The following is a 26,690-nucleotide window of genomic DNA, read 5'->3' on the forward strand; positions in this document are numbered from 1 at the left end:
TGTGTGACTGTGTGGATGGAGGAGGCAGAGCCAAACACACACACAGACCAGGACCATACCGACCGGTCTGTCTCCTTAAGATGCTGGAATAACGGCGAGAAACGAACATCTTTAGATTGTTAACCGTGACCAGCTCACTTACTGTCACCAAAATGTCTGGAAAAATAGACAGTAAGCAAGGTGAGTGTTTACATTTGTTTACATTTATTAATAATGTGTAGATGAACTTCAGTTAGCCGCGTTAGCATTAGCGTCAGACGAGGGTTCAAGGCCACTGACAGGATCAGTGCATCTTATCTTTATTTTATTTTTAATAGCAAAATACTTAATATAAATGACCTGTATTATATATTTAGGTCATTAAATACATTTCTAAAAGGATATGGTAAAAATGTCTCTACGAGTTCGTCTCAGACAGCTGTATTTGGGTGTGGACGGAGGTCCTCAGCGCTGTTGTTTACTTTAGCTAGCTATCAGACTTTTCGTTTTCATATTTCTCGTATTTACTGTTTATTTATAAGATGTAGTTTGTGTTATGTAGCATTGGTTATCTATGTAGAGTTTTTGTTACAGTTGTTTTTGTTTTGCTGTCTGACCTTTTCTGTTTTTTTGTGTGTGTGTGCTGAATCTGTTGTGCACAAAATTGACTAGTCTGTAGATTTAAGTATACTGATTATTATTTAAAAGAAAAACCCGAACTTTCTCATTTATGTTGTATAAAAGCTCCTATTGTTTATATGAGCTTGTGGCAAATGACAGTCTGATAGATAGACAGACAGTTTATAGGCTATACAATCACACAGCTAGATAGACAGTGACATTCCCTCTGGTTATTAGATTCTATACTGTGTTAACTTGAGTATTTTTACTTTGTGTGTGTGTGTGTGTGTGTGTGTGTGTGTGACTATTTTGAATATTGTTAAGTAGACAGGTAACATAACAACCAATGCCACTTCCTTTCTCAGAGGTTTTAGAGAAGTTTGAGTTATTTACTATGGCATTTTCTATATTATTCATAGACATTTTTCAATGTATTGTTATACACGATTCACAGTATGCACTGAGATGAAATACATATTTCCAGTGCATCAACGCTCTTATATTTAATGGATTTACCTGTGGTTTGCATGATATTTATGTGTTTGTTTTTTGTGCTTGGGGAATAATTGTAATTTACTTTTATGGTCTATATCAATTGTCACTTCCTTAATTACCTGGTTTGGAAAGATTTTACTCACTTAATTCATGTTAGGCTTGCTAGATAAGATAGTGGTGTGTAAAATTGTTCTGTTAAACGAAAGTTCAGTGTTTTTGCGTTCAGTGACTGGCTGTTTTTATGAATAAGGCAATATATCTGTTAACTAGCCTGTGAGGTTGCAGCATTGTCACTTCCTTTCTGTGAGGGTTCAGAGAAATTTGAATCACTTGTGGGTAAGTGGTGCTCTTCTTGTCAGAAGTTTAGTTGTTCATCTCTAAATGACACACTAATGTAGACTCTGGTTTGCGTAGGAGGATGTTGGCACAATGTCTTCAGGTTTCAGACATAGCCCTATCTCTTGAACTGTACTTTTTTTAGCTGGTAGATATGTTTGCATTTATTTTGTTTCAGTAAGAATAAGAAACTGAAAGGGGAAGTTTCATTGCTCCTTTAAAGTTTATCAGGTCATGCTGACAATATTTTCATCTTCATCTTTCCTTTTTTATAATTTAAATAGGCTATAGAACTGTTGTGAATTGCAACTTTGCACAAATCTGTTTAGAGTGATTGCTTTGTAAGATAAAAGCAAAAAGACCAAACCAAAATCAATGCAAAAATTACAGTACAAATCTAAAAACAGGTTTTACTAGAATATTTTACTGTATGAAGCTTTGTGCATTGATATTTGCAGTAACACTAACACAACCTTTGATTTTAATAATGTATTAGTAAATGTTAAAATTAATATTAACTAAGATTAATAAATGCTTAAGAAGTATTGTTCATTGTTAGTTCATGTTAACTAAGGTTAGGTAGTTAACTATGTTAACTAATGAACCATATTGTGAAGTGTTACCGATATTTGAAACCCAGCCACCGTGTTTGGTAGTTGAAACTTCAGGTTAAGATGTGGCCAGAGTTTGAGCATGGTTCATTCTGCGTTAAAGAATAAAATATGTTCAGAGGTTGTGGTCGACTACTCTGTTTCAGAAGAGGATATGCCGAAAAAGAGGATATGAATTAGTAGATGTCACTTCTCTCACTACGTGAGGAGGAAGAAGCAGATGGAAAGATCACATCCTCTAAAGGCTGAAGCACATCTTATTGGTTTCCCTTGTTTTTATTAGCAGAGCACCGCATTTTCTTAGACAGTCATTCCGCAAGTTGGCTCTCATGTTACTGTGAGATGTGACCGATACGACTAACATCCCTCTGGGTAATTCCAGTCCTGCGCAATTTTTAAACTCATTAAATATCTTTCAGTAACCGTTTCAGATTATTTTACTGCTGTTAGCCTTATCTCTTTTTGTTTTTGGCTGATAGGGAAATAACAAATTTTATTGTTAATTTTACAATCTTTTTATGTAAGGAAAACAGTCCTAAAAATAAAATAGTTTGATGAGGAATCAGTTCCAAATTTTTGATTGTTTAAGGAGGAATGAGAATGTCCTTTTTGCTCAAGCTGCATCTGATTAGCAAATTTAAACATTGATCATCTCACATCACCAGTTGTGGTTAACGGAAGCTCAAACGTGTTCGCTTGTCGTGCGAGAACCAATGAGGTTCATTCTTGTGTTACGCAGCACAACTGAGCTTCTGCAAGAACCAGTGAGGTTTGTTCTTGCGTGTCTAGAAGGTTCGGTTGAGCTTCTGTTTATGTTCACTGATCAAATTTTAAAGGAGTAGTTCACTTATAAAAAAACTTTTGCTGATAATTTACTCACCCCCATGTCATCCAAGATATCCATGTCTTTCTTTCTTCAGTCGAAAAGAGATTATGGTTTTTGAGGAAAACATTCCAGGATTTTTCTCCATATAATGGACTTCATTGGGAACCAAACGGTTCAAGGTCCAAAAGAGTGTGTTTCAGTGCAGGGCTTTAAACGATTTCAGACGATGAATAAGGGTCTTGTCTAGCGAAAAGATCAGTCATTTAAAAAATAAACAAAAAAGTTCCAGTTCGAACTCGTTCATCAAAATTAACTAATCTTTTTTCGATGACTCGAAACCAAATGACTCGAAAAAAGATTCGTTCATTTTGATGAACGATTCCGAACAGGAGAGTCACAAACGCGCATCACAGAACAGAGCAAGGCGAGCATTTGTGCTTATAAAACTTAAACTTTTTAATTTATTTTTTATGTGTCCGATCGTTTCGCTAGCATGCGTTGTTATTCATCGTCTGGTGTCGTTTAAATCCCATTGAAGCTGCACTGAAATTCTCATTTGGACCTTGAACCGTTTGGTGCCCAGTGAGGTCAATTATATTGAGAAAAAACCTGGAATGTTTTCTTAAAAAACATTAATTTCTTTTCAACTGAAGAAAGAAAGACATGGACATCTTGGATGACATGGGGGTGAGTAAATTATCAGCAAAAGTTTTTTTCTAAAAAGTGAACTACACCTTTAAATGTGAATAAAAAACCTAAAATAAATCTGTTCATCATAAAGCATTCGAGTCTCTTCAGAAAATTTCTCTCAGATTTCATCAAAAAAGATCTTCATTGTGTTTCGACATTTGAGTTTTATATTTTTGGGTGAACTAGCTATTCCTTTAAAAGTGGCAAACTGTTTGATCCTGTCTTTTCAATAGAAAGAAAAACTTCTATCTTTGAAATGTGGTTGTTTTCCTTATGCCTCCTAAATACTTGGGAGATAATCTACTCTACTTTCAAAGCTAGGATCCACATGAGTTGAACATGCTCCTGACAAAACTCCATTAAACTCACTTGTCAGACTCTTTCTGGCTTTGACAAAAAAGAATCTGCGTCGTATAGGTTGAAACTTCACAGAGCGCCTTCGCAAACCCCAAGCACTTCATTCCTCTAATGTGTGTGAGGATAAATTGCCCCTAAATGGCTTTGTGCCCTGCACAATAGTGTCATCACCAGAATTCGTTCCAGAGCGACGCGCTCTAAGAGAGCGGTGAGACCCACTGTGACAAATTCAGTTTGTAGTCAAAGAGGATTTCACTGTACACAAAACCCAAAAGTCAAAAATCTCTTTTTGCATGAATTCGCAAGGTACAGAATATGGTTAATGTCTCATAGCGTATTGGACCTGAAAGCTACTAAAATAGTTTTTGTTAAATGAAATAAAGCAAATTAAAAAATAAATTAAAATGTTAATTAAAAATAAAATATAAATTGGCAAAAAAATAATGAAGTACCGAAATACTAAAACTAAACCTAAAATATAAATAAATGAAAGCTAATTAAAACTAATCAAACATAACGTATAACAGAATGACTAAAACTTAAGTAAAATTAAAAGGTAAAAGCTAATTCAAAATATTTATATTTTATATAATATTGTAACAATACTATAAAAACATTGCTTTTGTCTGGGCGACATCATGTAGCGTGAAATGTCACTTTATATTATGATAAAGGTGTGAAACAATATATATTTATTACATTTTTACAAAAAACTGGTTTATATTTTAATAACCATGAGGAAATGCACTAATTGTCCTAATAATAATGGTTTTGTTTTCCTTCAGAATCCCAGCGTTCCCACTTGACATCCTTTACAATGAAATTAAAGGACAAATTCCATTCTCCCAAAATCAAGAGAACGCCATCAAACAAAAAGTCCAAACCACCACCAGAGCAACCCGTGAAGTCCCCAGAAAAGACTGTGACCAAGGTACAAGGAAAAGTTACTATCGTCATATAAACAAAGCTTTTTTTCTGAAAACACAGGCAGTTTGAAAGCAAATAAGCACATTGATGGTTTGTCGACATTCTTTTCCACGTTTAGAGTCTGAATCGATTAGAGGAGCATGAGAAAGAAGTGGTCAGCGCTTTGCGGTATTTCAAGACTATTATCGACAAGATGGCGGTGGACAAGAAGGTCTTGGAAATGCTTCCTGGTTCTGCTAGCAAAGTTTTGGAGGCCATCATGAGCTTGGTACAACTTGATGGCAAGACACTGAGCAGGTAAAAATGTTCAAAGTATCTTAAGTTTAAGCATCTTGAACAAAGTTTATTGTTCAGCTTTAAAAAAAACATGCTTTTTCTACAGTCATACTTATACGTGTTTATTTTACTTCCCGCTCTGTCCATCTGCAGTTCAAGAGTGTCCTCCTGTCTCAGTCGACTCTATCAAAGTCTTGCAAACCTGATTCGCTGGTCGGACCAAGTGATGCTGGAAGGGGTGAATTTGGAAGATAAAGAAATAGTTTCAACTGTCACCACTGTGATCAAAGCAGTGCTGGATGGTGTGAAGGTATTGATGTTCAACAGAACTCTGTCAGGGCTTGTTTTCAGTCTGTTGACATCTCCATCTACTCTTCACCCATATTCCAGCTGTATTTAGACATGGGTTTTGTTCTTGTGTGTAAAGATGACTTTGCCTGTGGTTTCCTGTAGGAGCTGGTTAAAGTTGCCATTGAGAAGCAGGAGCACCCCTCCCCTACGACACCCGTCAAAACCCTGCCTCCTGTCACCAGTCCAAAGCGGTAAATGAAGAGCTTTTTGTGAAAGAACATGCCTTATGAAATTCTTTAGAAGCGAGGTGGCTGATGTTGAAGTATGTCATTCGTTTTTTAACACTTTATTATGGCAGTGTCCCAGAGCCCCCCACCTCTGAGTCGAAGGAAACCGTCTTGAATGAGACCCCTACCCCAGCCGAGGCCACAGAGACCCCAAATGATGTCCCTGATGAGGAGATGGCCCCTCCTAAACCCCCTCTACCTGGACTCAAAGTGCCTGAACATTGGTATGAAAGCTTTGCTTAGTCAAACGTTAATCTTCATTGCCTGAGAAATGTGTTCAGCTATGTGTATATATTTATGGGTCATATATATATGGGTCAAAACCAAGCGGCAACCTCCCCGTCTCTCTTGAAACCAACACGGAAATTAATTAAACTGCAATTCATCGACTGGCCACTTGAGGCTGGCTGCAAAAGTGAGTCAAATCTGTATCTCCCTCATGTTAAAATGCCTAACTTCACAGCAGAAAAAAGCATGTTTACAGCCTGGTGGCAAATAGTTGTTTTGGTCTATATCGCTAATTTTGCCCTTACTGACGACTGTGAGGGGGGTGAATTTTTTTACAAGTCATCCGATTAAATTATATTAAGCCTTAAAGTTCTGCATAATTAAGGGCGTGGCCACTTGAGTGACAGCTGGATTGCCGCTGCTGTCTGTTAGCGTCACCCTCCGCTGTGTTTGTGCTTTTTTTGGGATTATTTCCAGTGTTGGGGAGTAGTTAACTACAAGTAGCGACTCTACTAACTTAATTACATTTTTCACGTGCTTGGCAGTAGCTCAGTTGCTTTTTAAACAGTGTAGCTTTTCCAGTAGCTAACTACTTTTTGCAGCAAGTTGCGGTGTAGCTCGAGCAAAAGCTACATTGCGTTTGTCGAGCCTGCACGAATCAGCGCGATGCCAGGATATTCTTCTTCTTGTTATATTACAAACTCATTTTTTGTTTAAAATGTATCACTACAGTATTATAACATCACACATCAGGGTTTTAAATGTAGTTCCCAAATTTTAGGATTGAAAAAATTGCAAACCCTGTTGAAAATGAATAGAAAATACAACAGAATAGGTCAGGCCCTGCTGTGTGCTTTATCACAGAGCTAAAGTTTCATGGATTGAAACAGACATAAGTGTGTTTATACAAAAGGTATAACTGCACAAGGCGAGCAGTTTATAAGAGGAAATGAGCTGTGTTATCTTGCAGTGCCATCTTATCTAGATTACATTCTGTAAACATCTAGGTACCACAGGTGATATGGTTTGCAACAGCATGCTGTGTATGTGTTAAGCGCTGGGTTTAGCTACAGATGATTGCACAGACCCATCACGGTTTGCGGGAAGCCTAAATGAAAAGGTGTGAAAGAGAGATATAAATAGTGGCATTCTTGAGAATTCAGGTCTTGGTATGGTGCAGCAGTAAAGCCTCGGCTTCCTCTAGCAGAAGTCTTTGACATATGGGCTGTTTTCTGAGAAATGGTCTTAAAGGGATACTCCACCCCAAAATGAAAATTGGTAACGCTTCTTTTTACAGTACAGTACTTATAGTGTACTTACCTAGAAAGTACTGGCTAATATAAGGTAAGTACATGGAACAGGGGTAGGTTTAGGGGTTGGTTCAGGGTTAGTACTAGTTATTACCCAGTAATTGTAGTTACTAAAATAAGTACATAGTATTTACATGGGTAACTGGACTGTAAAAGGAAGCGTTACCTGAAAATTCTGTCATCATTTAAGTTGTTGCAAACCTGTATGAGTTTCTTTTTTATGCTGAACACAAAGGAAGATATTTAGAAGAACATATTTTTTTTTTCTACTATGGAAGTCAATGATACCAAACAATTGTTTGGTTCCAATCGTTCTTTAAAATATCTTCCTTTGTGTTCAGCAGAAGAAAGAAACTCATACAGGTTTGCAACAACTTGAGGGTGAGTAAATGATGACAGAATTTTATTTTTTGGGTGGAGTTTCCCCTATAACAGTGTCAGCTCTCCTCTGCTGACTGAAAGAGAGGGTGCAAGAAGGGATATTCTGATACCAAGTCTAGACAGTAGAGGATTAAGTTGTGCTCCTGGCAATAAAGAGAGTTCGCTTTGTACTCTGAATTATTTGCTGGCATTTCCATCTTTTGGGCGAGTTTCCAGCCTTCCAACAAGTCTGTGTCTCTGATAGATGAGCTTTTAGTTTAGCCTACCAACTGGTCTGTTCACTGAACTTTGTCTATAATTTAAAGTCAGCTTGGTATTTAAAAGGGTTAATTCACACAAAACTGAAAATTCTGTCAGAATTTGCCATTTACTCATCTTTGTGCCATTCCAAACCTGATACACAAAAGCAGATGTTTAGCAGAATGTTCATACTTTTTTTTCCCCCCATAAAATATTAATTTGTTAGAGGGTTAGTTACCTCTTTCAAGCTCCAGAAAGGTAGTAAAGACATTAAAAAATAATCCATGTGACATCCTTAATTAGTAATTAAATAATTAAATTCTCACCGGTTTGGAACGACATGAGAGTGAGTAATTAATGACATAATTGTCATTTATGGCTGAACTTACCCTATAATATTAATAAGACAGCAAAGAACTATAGTTTGTTCACTTGAATTATTAATTAGTAATCTAGATGCAATGTTTACTTCATTGAGAAATAACACATTATTAATTTAATTTGATATTGTTTAATAACAACTTTAATAACTTATATAAAGAAGATTGTTCACTAGCATTTTAGTAGCTATTGAATATAACTGTGGTATTGAAATTGGTAGTATTGATTGACTACTGGAATTTTTATATTATATAGACAAATATTAAATGCTGTAGATTTGTTCATTGTTGGTGTATTTTTTACTAAGGTAGATAACTAATATTAACAAATGAAACCTTATTCTTTCATGACTACAAGCAACGTCTCTGATGAAGTAGTTCATGCATAGTTCAACAACCCGATTAATAATGAAAATCGCTATTGTGTGTTTTCAGTTGTCGTTGCAGTATCTAATATCCCAGAAGCACAGTTAGCTCACTGAAATGGCATGTAGATGCTTTTATGGCCAACAGACATTCGGCTCCTGGCCGAGGTGTCTCATCCCTTTACCAGCAGCCCTGTGTTAGTTTACATCAGTCAGACTGTTAAAATAAATGACCATGTTAGGACTACGACAGATCTTCCAGGTGTTTTATAGTTTCCTTTCATAGTGAGAACCTTATGTAATCCCCTTTCAAGCCTCTCGTCTGGTGAAGCAATTTAATACTTTAATAAAATCTGTCTGACCTGGCATGTTAAGACTGGTTAATCAGCAGCTAATCGCTATTTGTAAATGTCAGCCAGACATACTCTACATTCACTATGAGTCAGTTCTTCTGCTAGTTGCTCTTCTGTATCACATCACTGTTAGCAGCTGTTTTAGGGCGACAGAGGAACTAACCAGACTGACTGAATGGCTGATTTATAAAGTTGCGGTTTGTGGTTCCAGAGCTGGATTCCACTGTCGCTTTGCAAAAATGTTCCTGGTTGCTTGGGATTGGTTGGAGACTTTCATAGCCCAGAATGTGTCTGTAGGTTTCTTGATTGACAGCTTGAATGGGACTTTTCAATATGACTATAGTTCATCTGTTTGACACTAGCATTGGCTAAACAAACTCTCCCTTTGCAGTCCACCGGCTCTCCCCCCAAAGAAGCGTCAGTCAGCACCGTCTCCCACGAGGATTGCTGTGGTTGCGCCAATGAGTCGCACCACAAGTGGATCAAGTCTTCCTATTGGTATCTTTCGACAGGTGAGATTTTGGTGTTCCCTTGTTGCTCCAACCTACTTATGTGAAATGTCCCAAATGTGTTCTTTTAGTAAAATGAATCTGAAGTTTTGTGCAATGAATGATCACTCAGTTGTCAGTAGCAAGGACAACTTTTAAAGCAAATGTTCACCAAAAAAATTACAATTCTGTCAATTACACATCCTAATGCCATCTGTGGAGCTCAAAAAAAAGTCAAAGGACATAAAATTAAAGTCATTGGGGTCTAAAACAACATTGCACTTCTAAATGTTGTCTTCTAAAAATCTAAAAAAAATAATTATCAACCAACATCTGTTCCAGACTAGCCTTACTCCTACTAATCTTACTAAATACAATTTAAAAACGTTAAAAATAATTTAATTTATAATAAAAATATTTTTATTTCATTTATTATTTTTTGTTTAATTTGAGTTTTTCACTGGAATAGTACAAAATCACAAATTTAAATGTCATAGAGACATCACAATTATTATATATATATTTTAAATTTCAAATCTAATAGAAAATCAATGCAATGAAATGAAAGGTCACTTGGTTCATGTCCGTAGCTTGGATGACTTCCTACCCAAAAATGAAAATTTGTCATTTACATGCCCTAATAATCTGTAAAACAAATAAGATATTTTGAATAATGTTTTAAAACTACTTTGTTCACTTGGCTCTAAAACAACATTGGACTCCAATAACTTTCATTTCATCAATATAAAAGGCACTGAAACAATTCAAAATATCCTCTTTTTTGTTGTATTGAAAAAAAAATGGTTAAATGAATATTCAGTCGGGAATATTTAATGTTTGACTGTATCTTAAGGTTAACTGTTCTTATTTTCAACTTAAGGAATATGAGGCAGATGCCTTACAAAGGCGTTTTTCAGGAGGTAGTCACTCCTATGGAGGGGAATCGCCACGACTGTCCCCATGTGGCAGCATCGGCGTATTGAGCAGGTCAGATGAACAGCTGTCCTCTTTGGAGCAGGACAGTGGTCAGTGCTCTCGTAACACCAGCTGTGAGACTTTAGGTGAGTGTTTAAATCATGATTGAAAATCTGAGTGGTTTAAATATACTGATGGAGTTTTATCTTGTCCCCTCGCTTGCTTAGACACAGCAGAGAGCTACGACCCTGACTATGACTTCCTGCATCAGGACCTGTCGAGCATTGACCAGATCCCTCCTGCACACACAGGGGGTTGTCTGAGCCCGCTTCCCGAGTCTCACCACGAATCATCCTCCTCCCCTGTTCAGTTTCAGTCGATGCCACCCGCTCTCCCGAAGAAGGAACGGCGACCCCCTCTGCCTCAGGTGGAACGACTGTACTCTCAATATGACAATGTTCCAGATGAGGACATGCAGACCCCACCCTTCCCCCTCTTCGCTTCGATGCCACCCTCAAACCCTGGAGAATTCATGGGAACCTTCGGCCCCGCTGAGAACTCACAGATCCCTCAGAGCCCTCCACCCCTGCCGGAGAAGAAGAGTCGGCATAGTGAGTATGAGGATTTCAGATGTGCTGTTGGGAGGGTAGCAAATCACTGGGTTGTGGAATCGCTCTGACATGTAGCGCAGATGCGTCTGGTATTTTGGTCCTTTACCAATCACATCTCCAGTGTTGTAGTCGAGACCACCTCACTCGAGTCGACACTGAGACCAGAGAGAGTCGAGTCCGAGTCAAGACCGATTCCATAGAGAGTCGAGTCCGAGTCCGAGACCAGAGACGGTCGAGTCCGAGTCGAGACCGAGACCAGTGAGGGTTGATTACCTAATTTACTTTTATTTACTTAGAGAAATCCTTTTTTTTTTTTTTTTTTTTACTGAATTTATTTAGAGTTTAAAAAATATGATCAGTTTAGGGTAAAAAGGCCACATAGTAGATGGTGTTAAAAGTAATTTTATTACAATTTGTCATGCGCAGTTGCGCACTAGAAAATCACCAATCACTGGGCGTGTCAATCAATTTAAAGAAATATTTTATTAACGTACATTAATAATCATGAAAAATATTTTTAATTGAACTCGAGTGGACTCGGGAATAATTCCGAGTCCTAAAAAAAAAATGTTGGAGTACGAGTAAATTCCGAGTCCAAATGGACACGAGTCCATGACAAGACCAAGACCATTAAAATATGGTCTCGAGACCGAGTCCGAGACGAGTCCGAGTCTCGAGTACTACAACACTGCACATCTCCTTCTATTCTCCCTCTTTGCTTCCTGTCAATTCTCTGGAGTCCTGTCCAAAACAAAGGCCAAATCAGCAAAAAGGTAGCAAAAAGGGTTGCATAAATTGTAAACCTCATTTAAAATATGTATAAACTAAACTGACTGACACATAAAATATTTCATTTGATTGAGGTGGAAAACAAATTTCTGAAGGTGCTGGAAAGAACAAAAGAAATCAAATGTTTTAAAGGAAAAAATATTCCCTTCATTGAAAAATGAAGGGGTTTTTCATAAGGAAGCTTGTTTCCGCCACTAAGCTATTTGCCTCTTTTTTTTACCCAATTGCTAGTTTATATCTCACTGTTCTGATTACTGGATTTTCTCGCAATTGCTAGTTATAAAGTCGGAATTGTGTGATAAAATTTGCAATTATCTTTTGTAGTAGTTTATTCCAGGTAGTATCAAAATTTCAAAGTCGAGATCTTTTCTTTCGTGTTGTGTTGTACATTTGGTCACACTTGGTCCTAAATAAATATCAGTTGTTGATTGGATGGAGGAGGATATGAATGCAAGCCTGTAGCCGATTGTAGCTGGGGTGGGGTTTTTGGACAAATTGATTGGTGAAGTCTGGCATATATCAGCAAAAAGAAATTATTAGGTAAAAAAAATAAAAAGATGAACCATATGCGCAGTTGGATCAATCACAAACATGGATTTAGAAAATAGCATGATTTTTCTTTTCATGCCGACTTTAAAACAACATTTTGAAGTAGTTTGAGCCCTAGCTTTTTTGTTTTTCTTCAGACTAAGCCGTTTTCACAGGTCACTAATTCCTTGTGTAATGTGTGCAATGTATGACGCAATATGGCAAAGCCAGTTTTTCACTCGTTTTTCTCTGTAAAGCCTCTTAGTGTTGGGTCGGGGTTGGGAAACAGTGATGTCACCTTAAGTTTGAGGTCGGATGGAATAATGTCTTTGTTGAAGAAATCTCTGACTGAATACAGTTCAAGGCCTCACCCAAGACGGCAGGAAATGAGTTCTTGCTAGAAGACTCTTGTTTGGAGACTAGAGGAGGGGTTTTTGAATCATGTCATAATCCACGCATGAACCGCATGACTTGACACAAGAGTTTATGTGAGTCCACACAAAGGATAGAAATTTTCCCTTTTAAAATTGATTTAAATTACAGTGACTGTTTATGTCCAATTTGTGTTTAAGCCTTTTTGTAGCTGTCATATTCTGTCACTACGGTATGTATTAAAAAATATTAGCCAAGATGCTTTTGTCCATCTGCATATTTATTTAAAAATAAATTTAAATATAAATAAATATAGGTAAAAATAATTACATTTCAAAATTAATATTAAAGTAGTTTTAGTATAGTAATATTACGATTAATCAAATACTTTAAATAAATAGTTTATATATACAGTATATACACTACCTTTAGTAAGATTTTTTATATGTTTTAAAAGAAGTATCTTATGCTCAATATGGTTGCATTTATTTAATAAAAAAAGTAATGTTGTGAAATACAATTTTAAATAACTGTTTTCTATGTGAATAAATGTGTAATGACAAAGCTGCATTTTCAGCATCATTACTTTCAGTGTCACATGATCCTTCAGAAATCATTCTAATATGCTGAGTCTTATTTTAAGACTATTTCGATACATGCATATGCCTACTGTTTTATCCAGGTTCATTCTAGTTATCAGAATATTGATAATCATCAAGTCAAGTCAAATATATTTATATAGCGCTTTTCACAATACAGATTGTACCAAAGCTCCTTCACAGTATCAATCAAAACTACTTTATTACTGGAAAAAAGACATCCAAGTTTGGTAGAGCAGATCAATGGTATGATGGGTCATTTAATTTGAATATCCCCACAGTATTCATTTACATAACACATACTACAATATGGCCAAATTCCGATTAACTTCAGAATATAAACAGAATGCTGAACACACACCATGAATGACTCGTGAGGTCAAGTGTGAAGTGTCGCACTCTCTCAGCTTCTCACGATCTCAGAGCCTCTTGGCATCCTAACTCTTGGCTATTAATGCATGTGCTTGTGTTTAGCACCTGCCAGGCCTGCGTGTGAATGTAACCTATGTACCTTTTGCCTCGTCTACCCGCAGTCCTGAAGTACATGCAGTTTATGGAGGACTATTCTGAGCCGATGCCTTCCGTCTTCTACCAGACGCCGCAGAGCGAGAGCATTTATGAGCAGCGCAATAGGAAGCGCTTTCAGGAAGTGTATGGCCTCAGCGACTCGTTCAGCAGCAGTGACGAGACCCTCCCTCCACCAGCGCTGCCACCCAAACAGAGACAACTGGTGAGAGCTAGATCACTGCCCACACATGCTGTACTCATTTTCACCCTAGCTAGATGTCTATGCAATGTTTTCCTTCCTACTGACAGTCACCGTTAATCACAATGGTAGTGGCATTATGTTTCCCATAACGTCAGAGTATTACTTGTATCAAGTTGCTTATGGCTTAGTATTCAAGTGTATTCATTCTCTGTTGGTCTAAGTGAAGTTCAAGTGTCGCCTAAGGCGATCAGCGTCATCTATTTCCTCATTGTGTGTTGTGTGAACACGTCTGATGTTTATTCAGCTAAAGCCTGAGAGGAACAACACAAATGTAGTAACTTCCTTCAAATCTTGCACTGTTTCTGGCTGTGTGTAACACCTGCCGCTCTTTTTTTTAGCGTTCAAACGTTAGAAACAATCGACTGAAGCTTATTTTTAACAAGGTCCCTGCTCATTTTTGTGATCCATTTCAGAACAAAAATTTTAGTTTTTTTGATCCTGCAATGCAGTTTTATAAAAAGGTTGTTTTTGAAGGATGGGATGTTTTTATGTCAAAAATTATAAAATGTGTACAGGACCTACCGGAAGATTTGAAAACTTGAAAAGAGGCAGCGAGACACTATCTACTTTCACATGTAAAGAGGGAATTTACATCGAAGTCTTGAAGGCACTACAGAAATGGCTGTTAAATTCAGGGGTTAGAGAATGGACATGAATGTTTTGTGGCAAACATTTTTTTTATCAAGTTTATATAATATTGTTACTTGTACGTTTATAAGTGCGCCTCAAGGGAGACTTTTTTTATATGGTTATATAAATTGGGTCAAATTCTCTCTCTCGCTCTATATACTGTATATATATATATGTATATGTATAGTACATGATTTTCATGGCTTCCAAACTGCCCTTTAAAGGAAGGAAAACAACTGTTTTAATGTGTCTTGTGCTTTTGTTCTCATTCTTGTCTTGCTAACCCATCTACCTCATTTCATTTGACTCAGTTTCCACTGTTTTTTCTCTCATTCAACGTGACTGAGCAGAAGGATTCACCAAGGTGTGTTGCTTAGAGCTTTGAGCTCAGGTATAAAGTACCCTCAAGTGCTAGTATCTATATTATGCACAAGTTTAGCCATTTATTTGTGGTTTTGGTCTTAGTAATTTCCTGTTTTTGTTCCCACGCTCTGATTAGCAAGCACAAGCAGTTACCAGGCAAAAAGTAGAAACCTTTGTCTCTCAATATTTTACAACTTCACTACTACTAGTCAATTGTTTCACATAACGATGCTCTTTCCTGCTGCACAGTAGACTTTTAGTCTGAGTTGATAAAAATAGCTTCCAGATAGGACTTTAAGGTCTTAGGTCACGTCTAATTTTCACAAACCATGTTTTAAAACATTTTATTTGCGCCATATTTTAATATCACATTTCTACTCGTTACTAAGGTCTATTTTTCCATTCAGCTCACATCTGCTCAGAAATCTACACTGTGCATGAATCTCTGGCCTTTTTTCTCTTCCTTCCTCCACTTTTCTCTGCCCTCTTAGGCTTCCTCACACTCTGCGTCTCCTTCCTCCTCCTCTTCCTCCTCTCTGTCATGTCAGCTGCAGCAGTGTGCGTCCGGGCCTGGCCCTGGTGAGACAGAAACCGCTCTCAGCCTTTCCGCTTCTAACTCCTCTCTGAACCGCCAGGGCTCCCTGCCTGTCACTACGGTGAGTCCCGGCTGCCTTTCGCTGGCCTCTAACACGTTTTCCTTGTCTTTTTGTAACTAATAAAGTCTTTAATATCTTCTTAATATTAAAGAAACAGCAATGCTTGCAATGCAGCGAAAGACTAGTGTTGATGTTTTAGGAACCAATTGGCTTTATGCACAGCTGCACTACTTCCTGAACTTAAGCCAGCTCCTTTGTTTTCTTTCTGCCATTATTGGCCAAGCTTGATTAATTCAGGTGTGTCTGATTATTGTTGCCGTGACTACTGAGGTCAGGCACACCTGAATCAATTTGTCCAATAATGGCAGACAGGAAACAAAGGAGCTGGCTTAAGTTCAGGAAGAACTGTGCATAAAGCCAATTGTAGAGGTTTAATTCTGTGGCACAGCCTTGCAAGCACTGCAGTTATGATTCTGTAGTTTTTCAATTCATCTTCACATGCTGAGGAGTAGCACGAACATGCACACAGTACACTGCTGATTGTCTAATTATTGACTCTGTGTATGCGTGTGTGCCTGCGGCTACAAGAGGAAACATGTTCATAGTAGCTCACATGAATCACAGGTGCTGTAGCCTGTAGGCAATGAATAGTTCACAGCCTCAATTAATGGTGGCACTGCCTTGTTAGGGTCCCACACCTCTAGTCTTCAGTGGGGGTGATCTAAAGATCGAAAGAGTCAAAGGCATGTACCTCACGGGGGTCCTGCAACTGTGACCGGCGGAAAAGCTGAGGTTAAACACGTGTTATCCCGCAGGGACCCGTTGGGTTTCCAGCTGTTAGGTGACTGAGTTGCCTGTTATGATGTTGTCTGCTGAGCTGTATCCTCAGCTGAATGACAGGAATACCTCTTATTGGAAAAGTGACTACTAAATATAGGTGATCTGTTTCAAGGTTGATAGCTGGGTCTTTGTGTACTATTTCTTTTTTATTATATAGAGAGAGAGAGAAAGCTCTGAAAAAAATTAAGGTGGCTTTCACTCTGGCAGTTTAGTTCGGGGCACGGTTTGCATTAAAAAAATCGCTAATGTGAACGCTGTCATGGGACCCGGGTGCACACTGGGGTACCGAAACCGAGACTGCCTGGAGTAGGTGGTCTGAGTTCAGTTGCTTCCGAACCGGGCCGTGGTTCGCGTGAATGTGAAAGCAACACGGACTCGGGCGCGCACTTGTTCATGAAGTTAAGTATCCTGCGCATGCGTTTTAGCTTATTGTGATGTATTCAGTTAAACAAAGCACTTGTGAGGGATGATAGTGTTGGTGATTTACCTTGGATACGAGCGAGAGTGAGCCTGCAGTGTATTCGTACATAATGATAAAATTATTATGCATCAGTGAAATGAATAACAAAATATGGATATTCAAACTAAGTAGTTAAAAGAACATGTATGAAATGTTTGAAAACAATACATATAATGCTTAAAAAATGTGCTTGTTAAATGCTAAAGTAGGCAAGTTTGGCAAGTCAAGTTTATTTATATAGCACATTTCATTCACAGTGGCAATTCAAAGTGCTTTACATGGAAGAAATTAAAATAATCAAAAGAAATCAGAATAATTAAAACAGTTTAGAATAAAAAAAAATCATAATAATAAAAATAAAATACAGTAAATAATTAAAACAAGTAAATAGATTTTTAGCATGTATTTAAAATAACATAACGAGTAACTACTGCAATAATGGAATTGAAATAAATGGAATCGAATTTAATTAAATGGAATCAAATTGAATTGCATTAAAACAAACTAAATGAAATTGTAATCTACACCAAATTGTTCGAGAAAATATTTATTCTAGTGGACTCAACATTGGAAGCCTGTAGTTTGTTGTGACAGGAAACTGGACGGCTCGCATCATAATTGATGAAGCTGTCGGCTCAAGAGTCTGACGTCAATACACTTGTAATATATAGGCAGCATTTGAGTTTTATTGCATGATGAATGTAGCTTGCTTCCAGTTTAGACATTGTGTTAGGTTTATAAACGATATTATTTGGTGGAAGAATAGTTTATTTTGATAGTTATGAATCAATGTGATCGTATATTGAACTTTTGACGTCTTCAACTTCATATAGTAATATCACTCTTAATGCGCAGCCTCTTGCCAAGTTTCCAGGCACCTATCATGCTTTGCTACTAAGTGTCCTTTGATTTTAGGTGCACCAAAACAATAGTGGCTCCCTCTGAAAGTTTATTTCAGCTGTTCTTCAGCCTTGTGAGGATCTGCTCCAAACCACACCTTTACTCACCTTGACGCCTGCCAATGCTTGTGCTGTCCTCCCTCTTGTTTTCCTGTAGAGCGAAAGTGCTAATGATGAAGGTGGGGAGGGTGAATACGTCAATCTGTATTCATCCAACCAAGCCAATGGAGATGTGACTCTCTCCAATGGAGTAAGTAACAGCATGTCAGCGGTGGCAGCCGACATGCTGGTTCCTTCATGCTGCGCTTGTGCTGTTTGTGACTGTAATGCTTGGCTTTGCATCATGCAACTGGTTAATTGTGAGTTTTGCATTACACTTGCTGCCAAGACACAAGTGTCCAAAAGCAACAGACAAGAAATCTCTTGCATGTTAAGCTGAGTTTCGTCTTAACCAGCCATGATTGTCAATTCTGCACTGTGCTGTGGGCCCTGTCCACAGTAAAATTTCATTGGTTCTGCTCTATATTGTTAGATTTTAAATGTAGAGAATGTATTTTTTGTGACTGTGCAGTATGGACAAAAAAAAAGAAGCAAAAAAAGCCCAATAGTTTTTAGAAGACTTTGTATGCAGACGTTGTTGTGAAATTTAGTTACTCTGATTGAATTCAAGAACTGAAAAGAGGAATTGTTGATTTGATGATTGTGTGCTTTTCAAAAATAAAAGCTGCAATATAAGCAGTAGTTATGAAAACTCTTAACAGATCATAAGATTCATCCCGAAGTAGGACGCCCAATGTTACAGAAAGCGAAGTTATAATGTTAGTTGCATCAGCATTACATTTCTGCGATATGTAATTTGACATTGGCCTTGAATTATGGCGTGACTTAAAAAAAATTTGTAAAAATCTTACTCCAAATCTATTAGCACCATATTTTCAACATTCTCTGAAAGGGGAAATAAATTAAATGAATTGTACAAACAACCAAAAAAATAAATAAATCATTAATTGGTAAAATGCGGTAATTTCAGTGCAATATTTTGGTGTTTGCATTTGTGGATATTCTGTGGAAAAAATATCTAATATGTACAGATAAAAAATGTGATGTAAAGTCACAAATACTGTAAGTATATTTTCTTCAGTTATGATTTGTGTTTGATTATAAATGAACAGCTTAGCACAAATGATTTATCTAACCTCATGTTTAATAATCACATCATGCCTGTTGTGGGTACTAAGAAACTTTCTGTAAAGCTGCTTTGAAAAAAAAATATTTATTTTGATGTATGTATGTGTATTTATATATACAAGTATTTTATTTATTTTTTACATTTTACATGTGTTGGGTCAGTAATGTTAAACAAATAAATGAATACTTGTATTCAGCAAGCATGCATTAAGTTGATCAAAAATGACAGTAAAGTCTTTTACATTGTTCCAGAAAATGTGTATTTTTAAATAAATGCTGATCTTTTAAATGTTATATTCGTCAAAGAATCCTGAAAATAGTTATCACAAAATTATTAAGAACATAATACTTTCAACAGTAATAATAATAATAAGAAATATTTCTTGAGCAGCAAATCAGCATATTAGGATGATTTCTGCAGGATCATGCGACACTGAATACTGAGTAATAATGGTGAAAATTCAGCTTTACCTTCACAGGAATGAATTTTAAATATGTATTCAAATAGACAAGTTATTTTACATTGTAAGAATATTTTCAAATAAGAGTGTTTTTAATGTATTTTTGATCAAATAAATGCAGTCTTGATGAGCATATAGCATTAAAAAATACAGTTATTACAGTGATATTGACTTCACTATATTGTAATGTGTCATCAATATGCCCCAATCTTGTGTTAAATGTTTTGTGAAATGCAGAACTATCACATTGTACTTTTCTCTTTATTTTGCATCTTATTAAGTTATCTCGTCCCCCCCCCCCCCCCCCCCCCCCCCCGTTGTATGGATGCAGTGATAGGCCTTGAATTATTTTTTCTGTCATTCCCAGGACTCTTCTTGTGGTGCCGAGGACTCACTCCAGGACTCAGAGTCAGAAAACAGTAAAGATCCGGCCGACAGAGAGGGGTAACTTTCATTTGATTTAAAGGAATGCTTGTATCCTCTCTTTAGTTGTTCATCTTTTGAAACAATTCAGACGTTTTGTCTCCCACCATAAAAATGCAATTGCCTTCCATCTTTTGGACTTTTTGACTACCTATCCATCCTCTCATCCACAGCTGGAAGCAGAAGTGTGTTGACTCAGATTTGACCTCAGAAGAGGTGGACGAGCTCGCCCTGATTGACCATGATGAGATCATGTCTCGCTTAACACTAAAGCAAGAGGTAAAACTCGTGTGCAAGGTGTTGCATCTACTGCACGTGTACAGAAATGTCAAGTTTTACAAGTTTATAACTTGATTTGCATTAGTTGTAATGATAGTTGAGTATTATTGTGCTCTCTGCTGCCCTCTGCCTATGACTCAAAGCCTCTGCAGTGCTGCTGTGGTGAACCCCAGCACTGAAGTGCATGTGAAATACTGTTGTTCACACTGTAAGGTCAGACCTACTGCAGAGTGCATCTCCCCTGAAAGAATACATAAGATAATAAGTGGACTACTCATGCTCATAAGACAGGAAATGTATGACTATAATGAGCTGGCTTGCTTTATCTTGTTCCAGTTTGTCTTTGAGCACAAGAACATGCCTTGAAATGAAACATCCAGACATCTCAACATGTTTCTAATTGGGGTCAGTTGACCCTAATTATATAGGGCTTCCTAAAGAGCAACTCTAGTCACTGAACCACTGACTAGTAGATTTTGAAAATATTATTTTGCACATCCCTCCAAGAAGTTCAATTTAGGAGCTGATTACATGAAAAGCTCTAACTTTGACCTGCTTGTTGAAAACCGCATAATCCTAATCTGTATTTCTCAGAACGATGACGGGCCTGATGTCAGAGCTGGATCAGGCGATATTTTATTAGTTCATGCCACCGAAACAGATCGCAAAGGTAAGTGTAATCCCTTCTAATTTGGGGTAGTCAGTTATTTTGTGTTCAATATTTTTTAAAAAGCTTATACTTTTAATCAGGTTGAACACTTTGAAAAGATCAAATTTAACAGTAAATGCTTTTATAATGTTACAATTCGTCAAAGAAAATAGTTTCCATAAAAATTGAACCATTTTCAATTGATTAGAACTGTTTTTAAACAATAAATCATCATATTAGAATGATATCTTAAGGATCATGTGACACTGAAGACTGAATTCAGCTTTGCCGTCACATGAATAAATTACATTTTAAAATATATTACTGTTTTTACTGTATTGTATTTATTTACTATAGTTCACATTCTCAAATCTTGACCTAAAATTTTCATTAAATGAACGGATCTTGTGTTCTCTTTTGCAGATCGAGTTTTATACTGTGAAGCATTCCTGACCACATACCGAACATTTCTAACCCCAGAGGACCTCATTAAAAAGCTCAGCTATAGATATCCTTTCTTATGGTGGTAAATCTTTAAAGCTTTGCATTTCTTCCCTTTTTATTCTTATTAACCTTAACTCTGAACACATTTACCAGATTTTCTCTCAGCTCTGATATCGTCAAACAACGATCTAGTAAAAACACCTTCTTCGTGCTGGTGCGCGTTGTGGACGAGCTTTGGTGAGCTATGGGACATCAGATACACATTTAAAGGAGTAGTTCACTTTTTAAAAAAACTTTTGCTGATAATTTACTCACCCCCATGTCATCCAAGATTTCCATGTCTTTCTGTCTTCGGTCGAAAAGAAATGAAGGTTTTTGATGAAAACATTCCAGGATTTTCTGCATATAATGAACTTCAATGGGAACCAAACGGTTCAAGGTCCAAATGAGAGTTTCAGTGCAGCTTCAAAGGGCTTTAAACGACACCAGGCGATGAATAAGAGTCTTGTCTAGCGAAACCATCGATCACTTCAAAAATAAATAAAAAAGTTTAAGTTTTATAAGCACAAATGCTCGCCTTGCTCTGTTCTGTGATGAGCGTTTGTGACTCATGTTAAAACTCGTTCATCAAAATGAACAAAATCTTTTTTCGAGTCATGACTCGAAGGGTCCTAGATAAGACCCTTATTCATCGTTTTGAAGCTGCACTCAAACTCTCACTTGGACCTTGAACCGTTTGGTTCCCAATGAAGTCCATCATATGGAGAAAGTCCTGGAATGTTTTCATCAAAAAAAGAAATTGAAGCCAGAAAGATGAGGACATCTTGGATATCTGAAGGCACTGATGCAGTTACTCCTCACTATTTACTTGTCTAAAAAATATATAAATGTAAACATTTGACAAAAATTAAGCAAACATAAACACTCAAATGTTAAAAAAAATTCTAATATATTGTGCCCAGTAAGCTAGTAGTTATTTGCTGTTTCATGTTGACTTATGAAAGTTTTGTTGTTGCTTATGAATCTTTATTTGAATGAAGACCCTTTTTTGTGTGTCATCAGTTTGGTGGAGCTGACAGAAGACATCCTGAAGCAGCTCATGGAGCTTGTGTTCAGTCTGTTGTGTAAGGGAGAGCTCACCCTGGCCCGTGTTCTGCGCAAGAACATCCTAGATAAAGTCCAGCAGAAGAAGTTACTGCAGTACACTAATTCCCTCAAAACACTGGCTGCGCGAGGTGTGGCTGCCAGGTAATGCTCACCTCAATCATGTTCTTTCAGTGTTTCTTTTAAAAATCGAAAGAGTGAATTTAATTAAGTTTTGACTATTTATTACCAGGCCCGGCACTCTGCATGACTTCCGTAGCCATGAGATCGCAGACCAGCTGACTCTCCTTGATGCCAAGCTGTTTTATAAAATAGAGGTACAGCTTCTCTAATGTCATTCGTCACACCTCCTACCGGGAGTTTTCCAACACGTCTTTTATCTGTCTGCAGATCCCAGAGGTGTTACTTTGGGCAAAGGAACAGAATGAGGAAAAAAGCCCCAATCTGACCCAGTTTACAGAGCACTTCAACAACATGTCATACTGGTAGGATGCTTTGATTCTCAAGATAGCTTAAAACCATCAACGTTTAAGAAAAGAAACGTCACTAGTTTAAGGCCACGTTCACACAGCAAAAGTATGTCGTCGTGTCAAAAGTGCTAAAACTATTCAGTGTTATAGATATCTCCATGTTTGAAATTACTTTGGTCATTGGTAAGAGAGTACGGGCTTGACTCCAGTTGTACATTCATACAAAGTTGCTGTGTGAACGGGACATTTCGAGACTCACTCCTGTAAGTAAATGTGATTGTCAACTAACAGTGTGTAGCCTATAAGAAAAATAGCTTATGGTCCATATTACAGCTTAACCTGCGAGAACTGCCCATTTAGACACTGTTTCCATTATATACATCTATATTCGTTTGTCTACAAATTAATTGGTCTCCGCAGGACCATTTAAAATAAACTAGAGAAAAATAAATGGTGAACACTTACCCAAATGATACACGATTTCTTGGTTGATTAATAGGTTTCTACTTAAAATTGATGTTGATGGAGAGAAAAAAATGGATGTGTAAATGAGTATACAGTACATTATATGTATTTTTCTCTCTTTTTTGTTTAAGGGTTCGGTCCTTAATAATACTCCAGGAGAAAGCCCAGGACCGGGAAAAACTACTTCTAAAGTTCATCAAAATTATGAAGGTACAAACAAATTTAAATTATTCCTCTTAACTAAACTAAATTGGCTTGATTTATTTATTACAAAATCACTTTAACACATGTCCTTTTGTATTCTAGCACTTAAGAAAACTCAATAACTTCAACTCCTACTTGGCAATATTATCAGCGTTGGATTCAGCGCCTATCAGAAGACTGGAATGGCAGAAGCAAACATCCGAGGTAAACCACATCCATGCCATCACTGTCTCTTTTATTTTGGTTTTCAGACGATCTTAATAGTAGCTTATGTTATCTTTACAGGGTTTGGAGGAATATTGCACTTTAATTGACAGTTCCTCCTCCTTCCGGGCGTACAGAGCAGCTTTGGCGGATGTGGAGCCTCCATGCATACCGTATCTGTAAGGACATGTTAAGCATTTAAAGTTGCCATGAAATGGAAGTTGCGATAGTCTTTTCTTTCCTTATTTTGATGTATGGCCACGTAAAATGGCTTCTCAAACAAGAAAAAATGTTGATTTTGTCCGTGGTTTGCTATTGGTCAATCTCATGAGAGACAGTAAATGTGTCGCTGCAAGAGGGAGAGGAAGTTATTTTGATTAAAGATTAAGACGCATGAATTTCTTTTTAAATAATGATGTGCACAGATACTGTAAATCATTTATAATAAATACTGCAATATTCCATAAAAACAAGAATTGTTGACTTTAAAGAAAAGATACACATATTTATTGTAATTAAAAGGTCATATTTTGTGTATAACTTCCCTATTTTTTTCTCAAAATGCAGAGGTCTCATCCTCCAGGACTTAACGTTTGTGCATCTTGGGAATCCAGACCTCATTAAAGGAAAGATAAACTTTTCCAAACGCTGGCAGCAGTTCAATATCCTGGACACCATGAGGCGCTTCCAGCAAGTGTGAGTATCATTCGCAATCTGTTTAACTTCCATAATCAGAGTGAAAACAAAATATTCAACAAAGTAAAAAATCTACTGGAACTGTTTTGGATCATATTGGCATTATTGGTTCTTGGCGTTAACCGACAAAAAAAAAAAATGTCTCTTAATAAGGATGGGATAGAAAAAAAACAACTTTTTTTATCAGCATTTTGTGTGACTTGTACTTCTCTTTCTTCCAGGCACTATGACCTCAAACACAACGACGATATCGTCTCCTTCTTCAACGACTTCAGTGACCATCTAGCTGAGGAGGCATTGTGGGAGCTTTCTTTGAAGATCAAGCCTCGCAACATCACTCGCCGGAAAACAGAACGAGAGGAAAAGACATAGCTCGCTCGGCTAGATGAACAAACTCCTTACCCTCCGAACGAAGTTGCAAGACACAGCAATCAGAAGTTACTGTAATGGCAGCTACGAGACTGAAAACGATACTGTATTTCTGTTACAGTTTACATAAACTTTTTTTTTTTAAATGATTAGATTTTATTTTGTAATTGCACTGCGTCTGAACCTGTGTGTAAATTTGAAACGTGGAACAGTGCCGAGCGCAAAGACGGAAAACGTGATACATGAGATTACGGGGTTTACGGTCGTATCCTGGGATTTACGGTGATATTCCGGTACGGTCTCCCCATCTGGATGTTTGCGGTGCAAACTGGACAAACAACCAATACCACGATGCCTCAACGGGCACTTTGGATGTTGAAGTTCCTTGACGACTGATGTTCTTATTTATTTATTTTGTACGTAACAAATGCACATAGAGACTCTTTAGATTTAGGGGGATTGCTGTACGTTTAGCTGCTGGATTGAACAGCTTTAAGCATGTATGATAATGGGTCACGATGAGGACACACAGCCAGAGTTATTAATAGCTCCATCAGGATTTTGTTGCTTATTCTGACAGATTAACAGTATCTGCTTTAAAGCTTTTTTTGGACTTCACTGAAATTCACTGAACTCTCTAACATTCCTCAAACAGTTTAACGTGCATAGAGTTGCAAAAAAACATTACTGTAATTTGAGGCCTATTTGAAATCAGTTGTCTTCCAATTACAATTAATTGCTAATAATCAGGGAAACTAATTGTTTTGTTAAAGCTGCTTGTTATTTATTTGTAAATGTATGTGCATAGATAAACCATACACTTTGTATTACAAGATCTTGCAAGAAAGATTTTAGGAGTTGTGTTACAGCTGTATGTCTGGTACATATAAATATTTTTCACTTTGCACACCAGTATGGTACAAAATAACCATATTTCTGTAGATCTCCCTCTGAGAGCCATTGCAGTGATCAAAGACCTACTATCAAGTGCTTGAAGCTGTTCATGAAGTGGTGTCAGTGTGATTTTATTTTATATAATGCAGTTTTCCTTTTGTTTTTTAAAAGGATTTTACATGGAAATTTACAGAGAGATTTACTCTGTTGTTGTGAGATGTGATCAAATGTGCACTTTGAAGTTGATTGAGGGAAACAAAGATTAAAAGCTGTTGGGTTACAGTTTTTAAGTGGACATGCAAATGAGCCTGAACCCCCTCAACAACGCTTTCGGGGGAAACCTGTTCTTACCTGCAAATTGGACTCGTTTTCTCAGTTCTGAAGACCCCAGACCACAATCAAACTGTTTGAACATGATGATGATGATTCAGTTGCATATAAAATACAACTGACATGTACCTCTGTACACATAACCCTGTGAAACCTGGTAAAAATAATATACATATCATCAATGTCTTTGCTGTGTGTGTGTGTGTGTGAGAGAGAGAGAGAGAGAGAGAGAGAGAGAGAGAGAGAGAGAGAGAGAGAGATGCATTGGGTGGGATCCAGTTGTTCTGGTTAGGGGACAGCATAAAAAAAAAAAATAGATGTGACAGTCATTAAAATCTGTGCGTGAATAAAGATAGGTTTGCATTTAAGTAATTTGTCATGTGAACAAAATTTTATTTAAAGAAAACGCATTTGTGATTTTCAATTGGGGCTATAGAAAAATGTTACAAACAAAAATTCAAACTAATCTCTGTGTAAGGAAAAATCAATTGTGTCGTAACGTTACAGTGTTTCGTAAATTAATCACTTAAAATTATTTCCTATCATTATTTAGAGAGCACATATTTTTCTTTCTTTTTAAATCCTTAAAATTTGTTTTAATTAATAGTGTTTAAAAATTTATCTTTCAGATCGAAGATCCTAGTAAACAACAACATTTGCAAAGTTCGGACTCTTCGTTTGGCGAAAAATGTTTCCTT

The 26,690-nt window shown here is 37.1% G+C and overlaps 1 protein-coding gene across 4 annotated transcripts; it reads left to right on the forward strand.

The window, feature by feature from the left end:
* On the forward strand, nucleotides 1-26,170 carry rapgef1a (Rap guanine nucleotide exchange factor (GEF) 1a). 4 transcript variants are annotated; one of them, XM_039664810.2, is made up of 25 exons: nucleotides 1-180; nucleotides 4,701-4,846; nucleotides 4,961-5,139; nucleotides 5,272-5,428; nucleotides 5,572-5,660; nucleotides 5,768-5,920; nucleotides 9,345-9,465; nucleotides 10,322-10,502; nucleotides 10,584-10,967; nucleotides 13,789-13,985; nucleotides 15,509-15,673; nucleotides 17,970-18,062; nucleotides 19,829-19,905; nucleotides 20,058-20,163; nucleotides 20,758-20,833; nucleotides 21,236-21,320; nucleotides 21,401-21,493; nucleotides 22,319-22,504; nucleotides 22,593-22,677; nucleotides 22,751-22,845; nucleotides 23,427-23,505; nucleotides 23,602-23,703; nucleotides 23,785-23,882; nucleotides 24,271-24,399; nucleotides 24,621-26,170. In XM_039664810.2, the coding sequence occupies exons 1-25, from the start codon at nucleotides 153-155 to the stop codon at nucleotides 24,769-24,771; spliced, it is 3,255 nt and encodes a 1,084-aa protein (XP_039520744.2). In that variant the 5' UTR covers nucleotides 1-152; the 3' UTR covers nucleotides 24,772-26,170. The 4 variants fall into 4 exon arrangements, with proteins under 4 accessions (XP_039520744.2, XP_039520752.2, XP_088975936.1 ...); XM_039664818.2 differs by lacking the exon at nucleotides 17,970-18,062 and having other exon boundaries at nucleotides 2-180; XM_089119810.1 differs by lacking the exon at nucleotides 15,509-15,673 and having other exon boundaries at nucleotides 2-180.
* Nucleotides 26,171-26,690: the final 520 nt, after the last annotated feature.

This window comes from Pimephales promelas, chromosome 14 (assembly GCF_988280905.1).
Source record: "Pimephales promelas chromosome 14, fPimPro1.hap1.1, whole genome shotgun sequence".
NCBI classification, from domain to species: domain Eukaryota; kingdom Metazoa; phylum Chordata; class Actinopteri; order Cypriniformes; family Leuciscidae; genus Pimephales; species Pimephales promelas.

Excerpts from the sequence above, each read along its gene's own strand:
- rapgef1a (XM_039664810.2), top strand. The coding sequence starts at position 153 with ATGTCTGGAAAAATAGACAGTAAGCAAG. Across the intron at positions 20,164-20,757 it reads GCTTAACACTAAAGCAAGAG|AACGATGACGGGCCTGATGT; the intron begins GTAAAACTCGTG and ends TGTATTTCTCAG. Across the intron at positions 23,704-23,784 it reads GGCAGAAGCAAACATCCGAG|GGTTTGGAGGAATATTGCAC; the intron begins GTAAACCACATC and ends TTATCTTTACAG.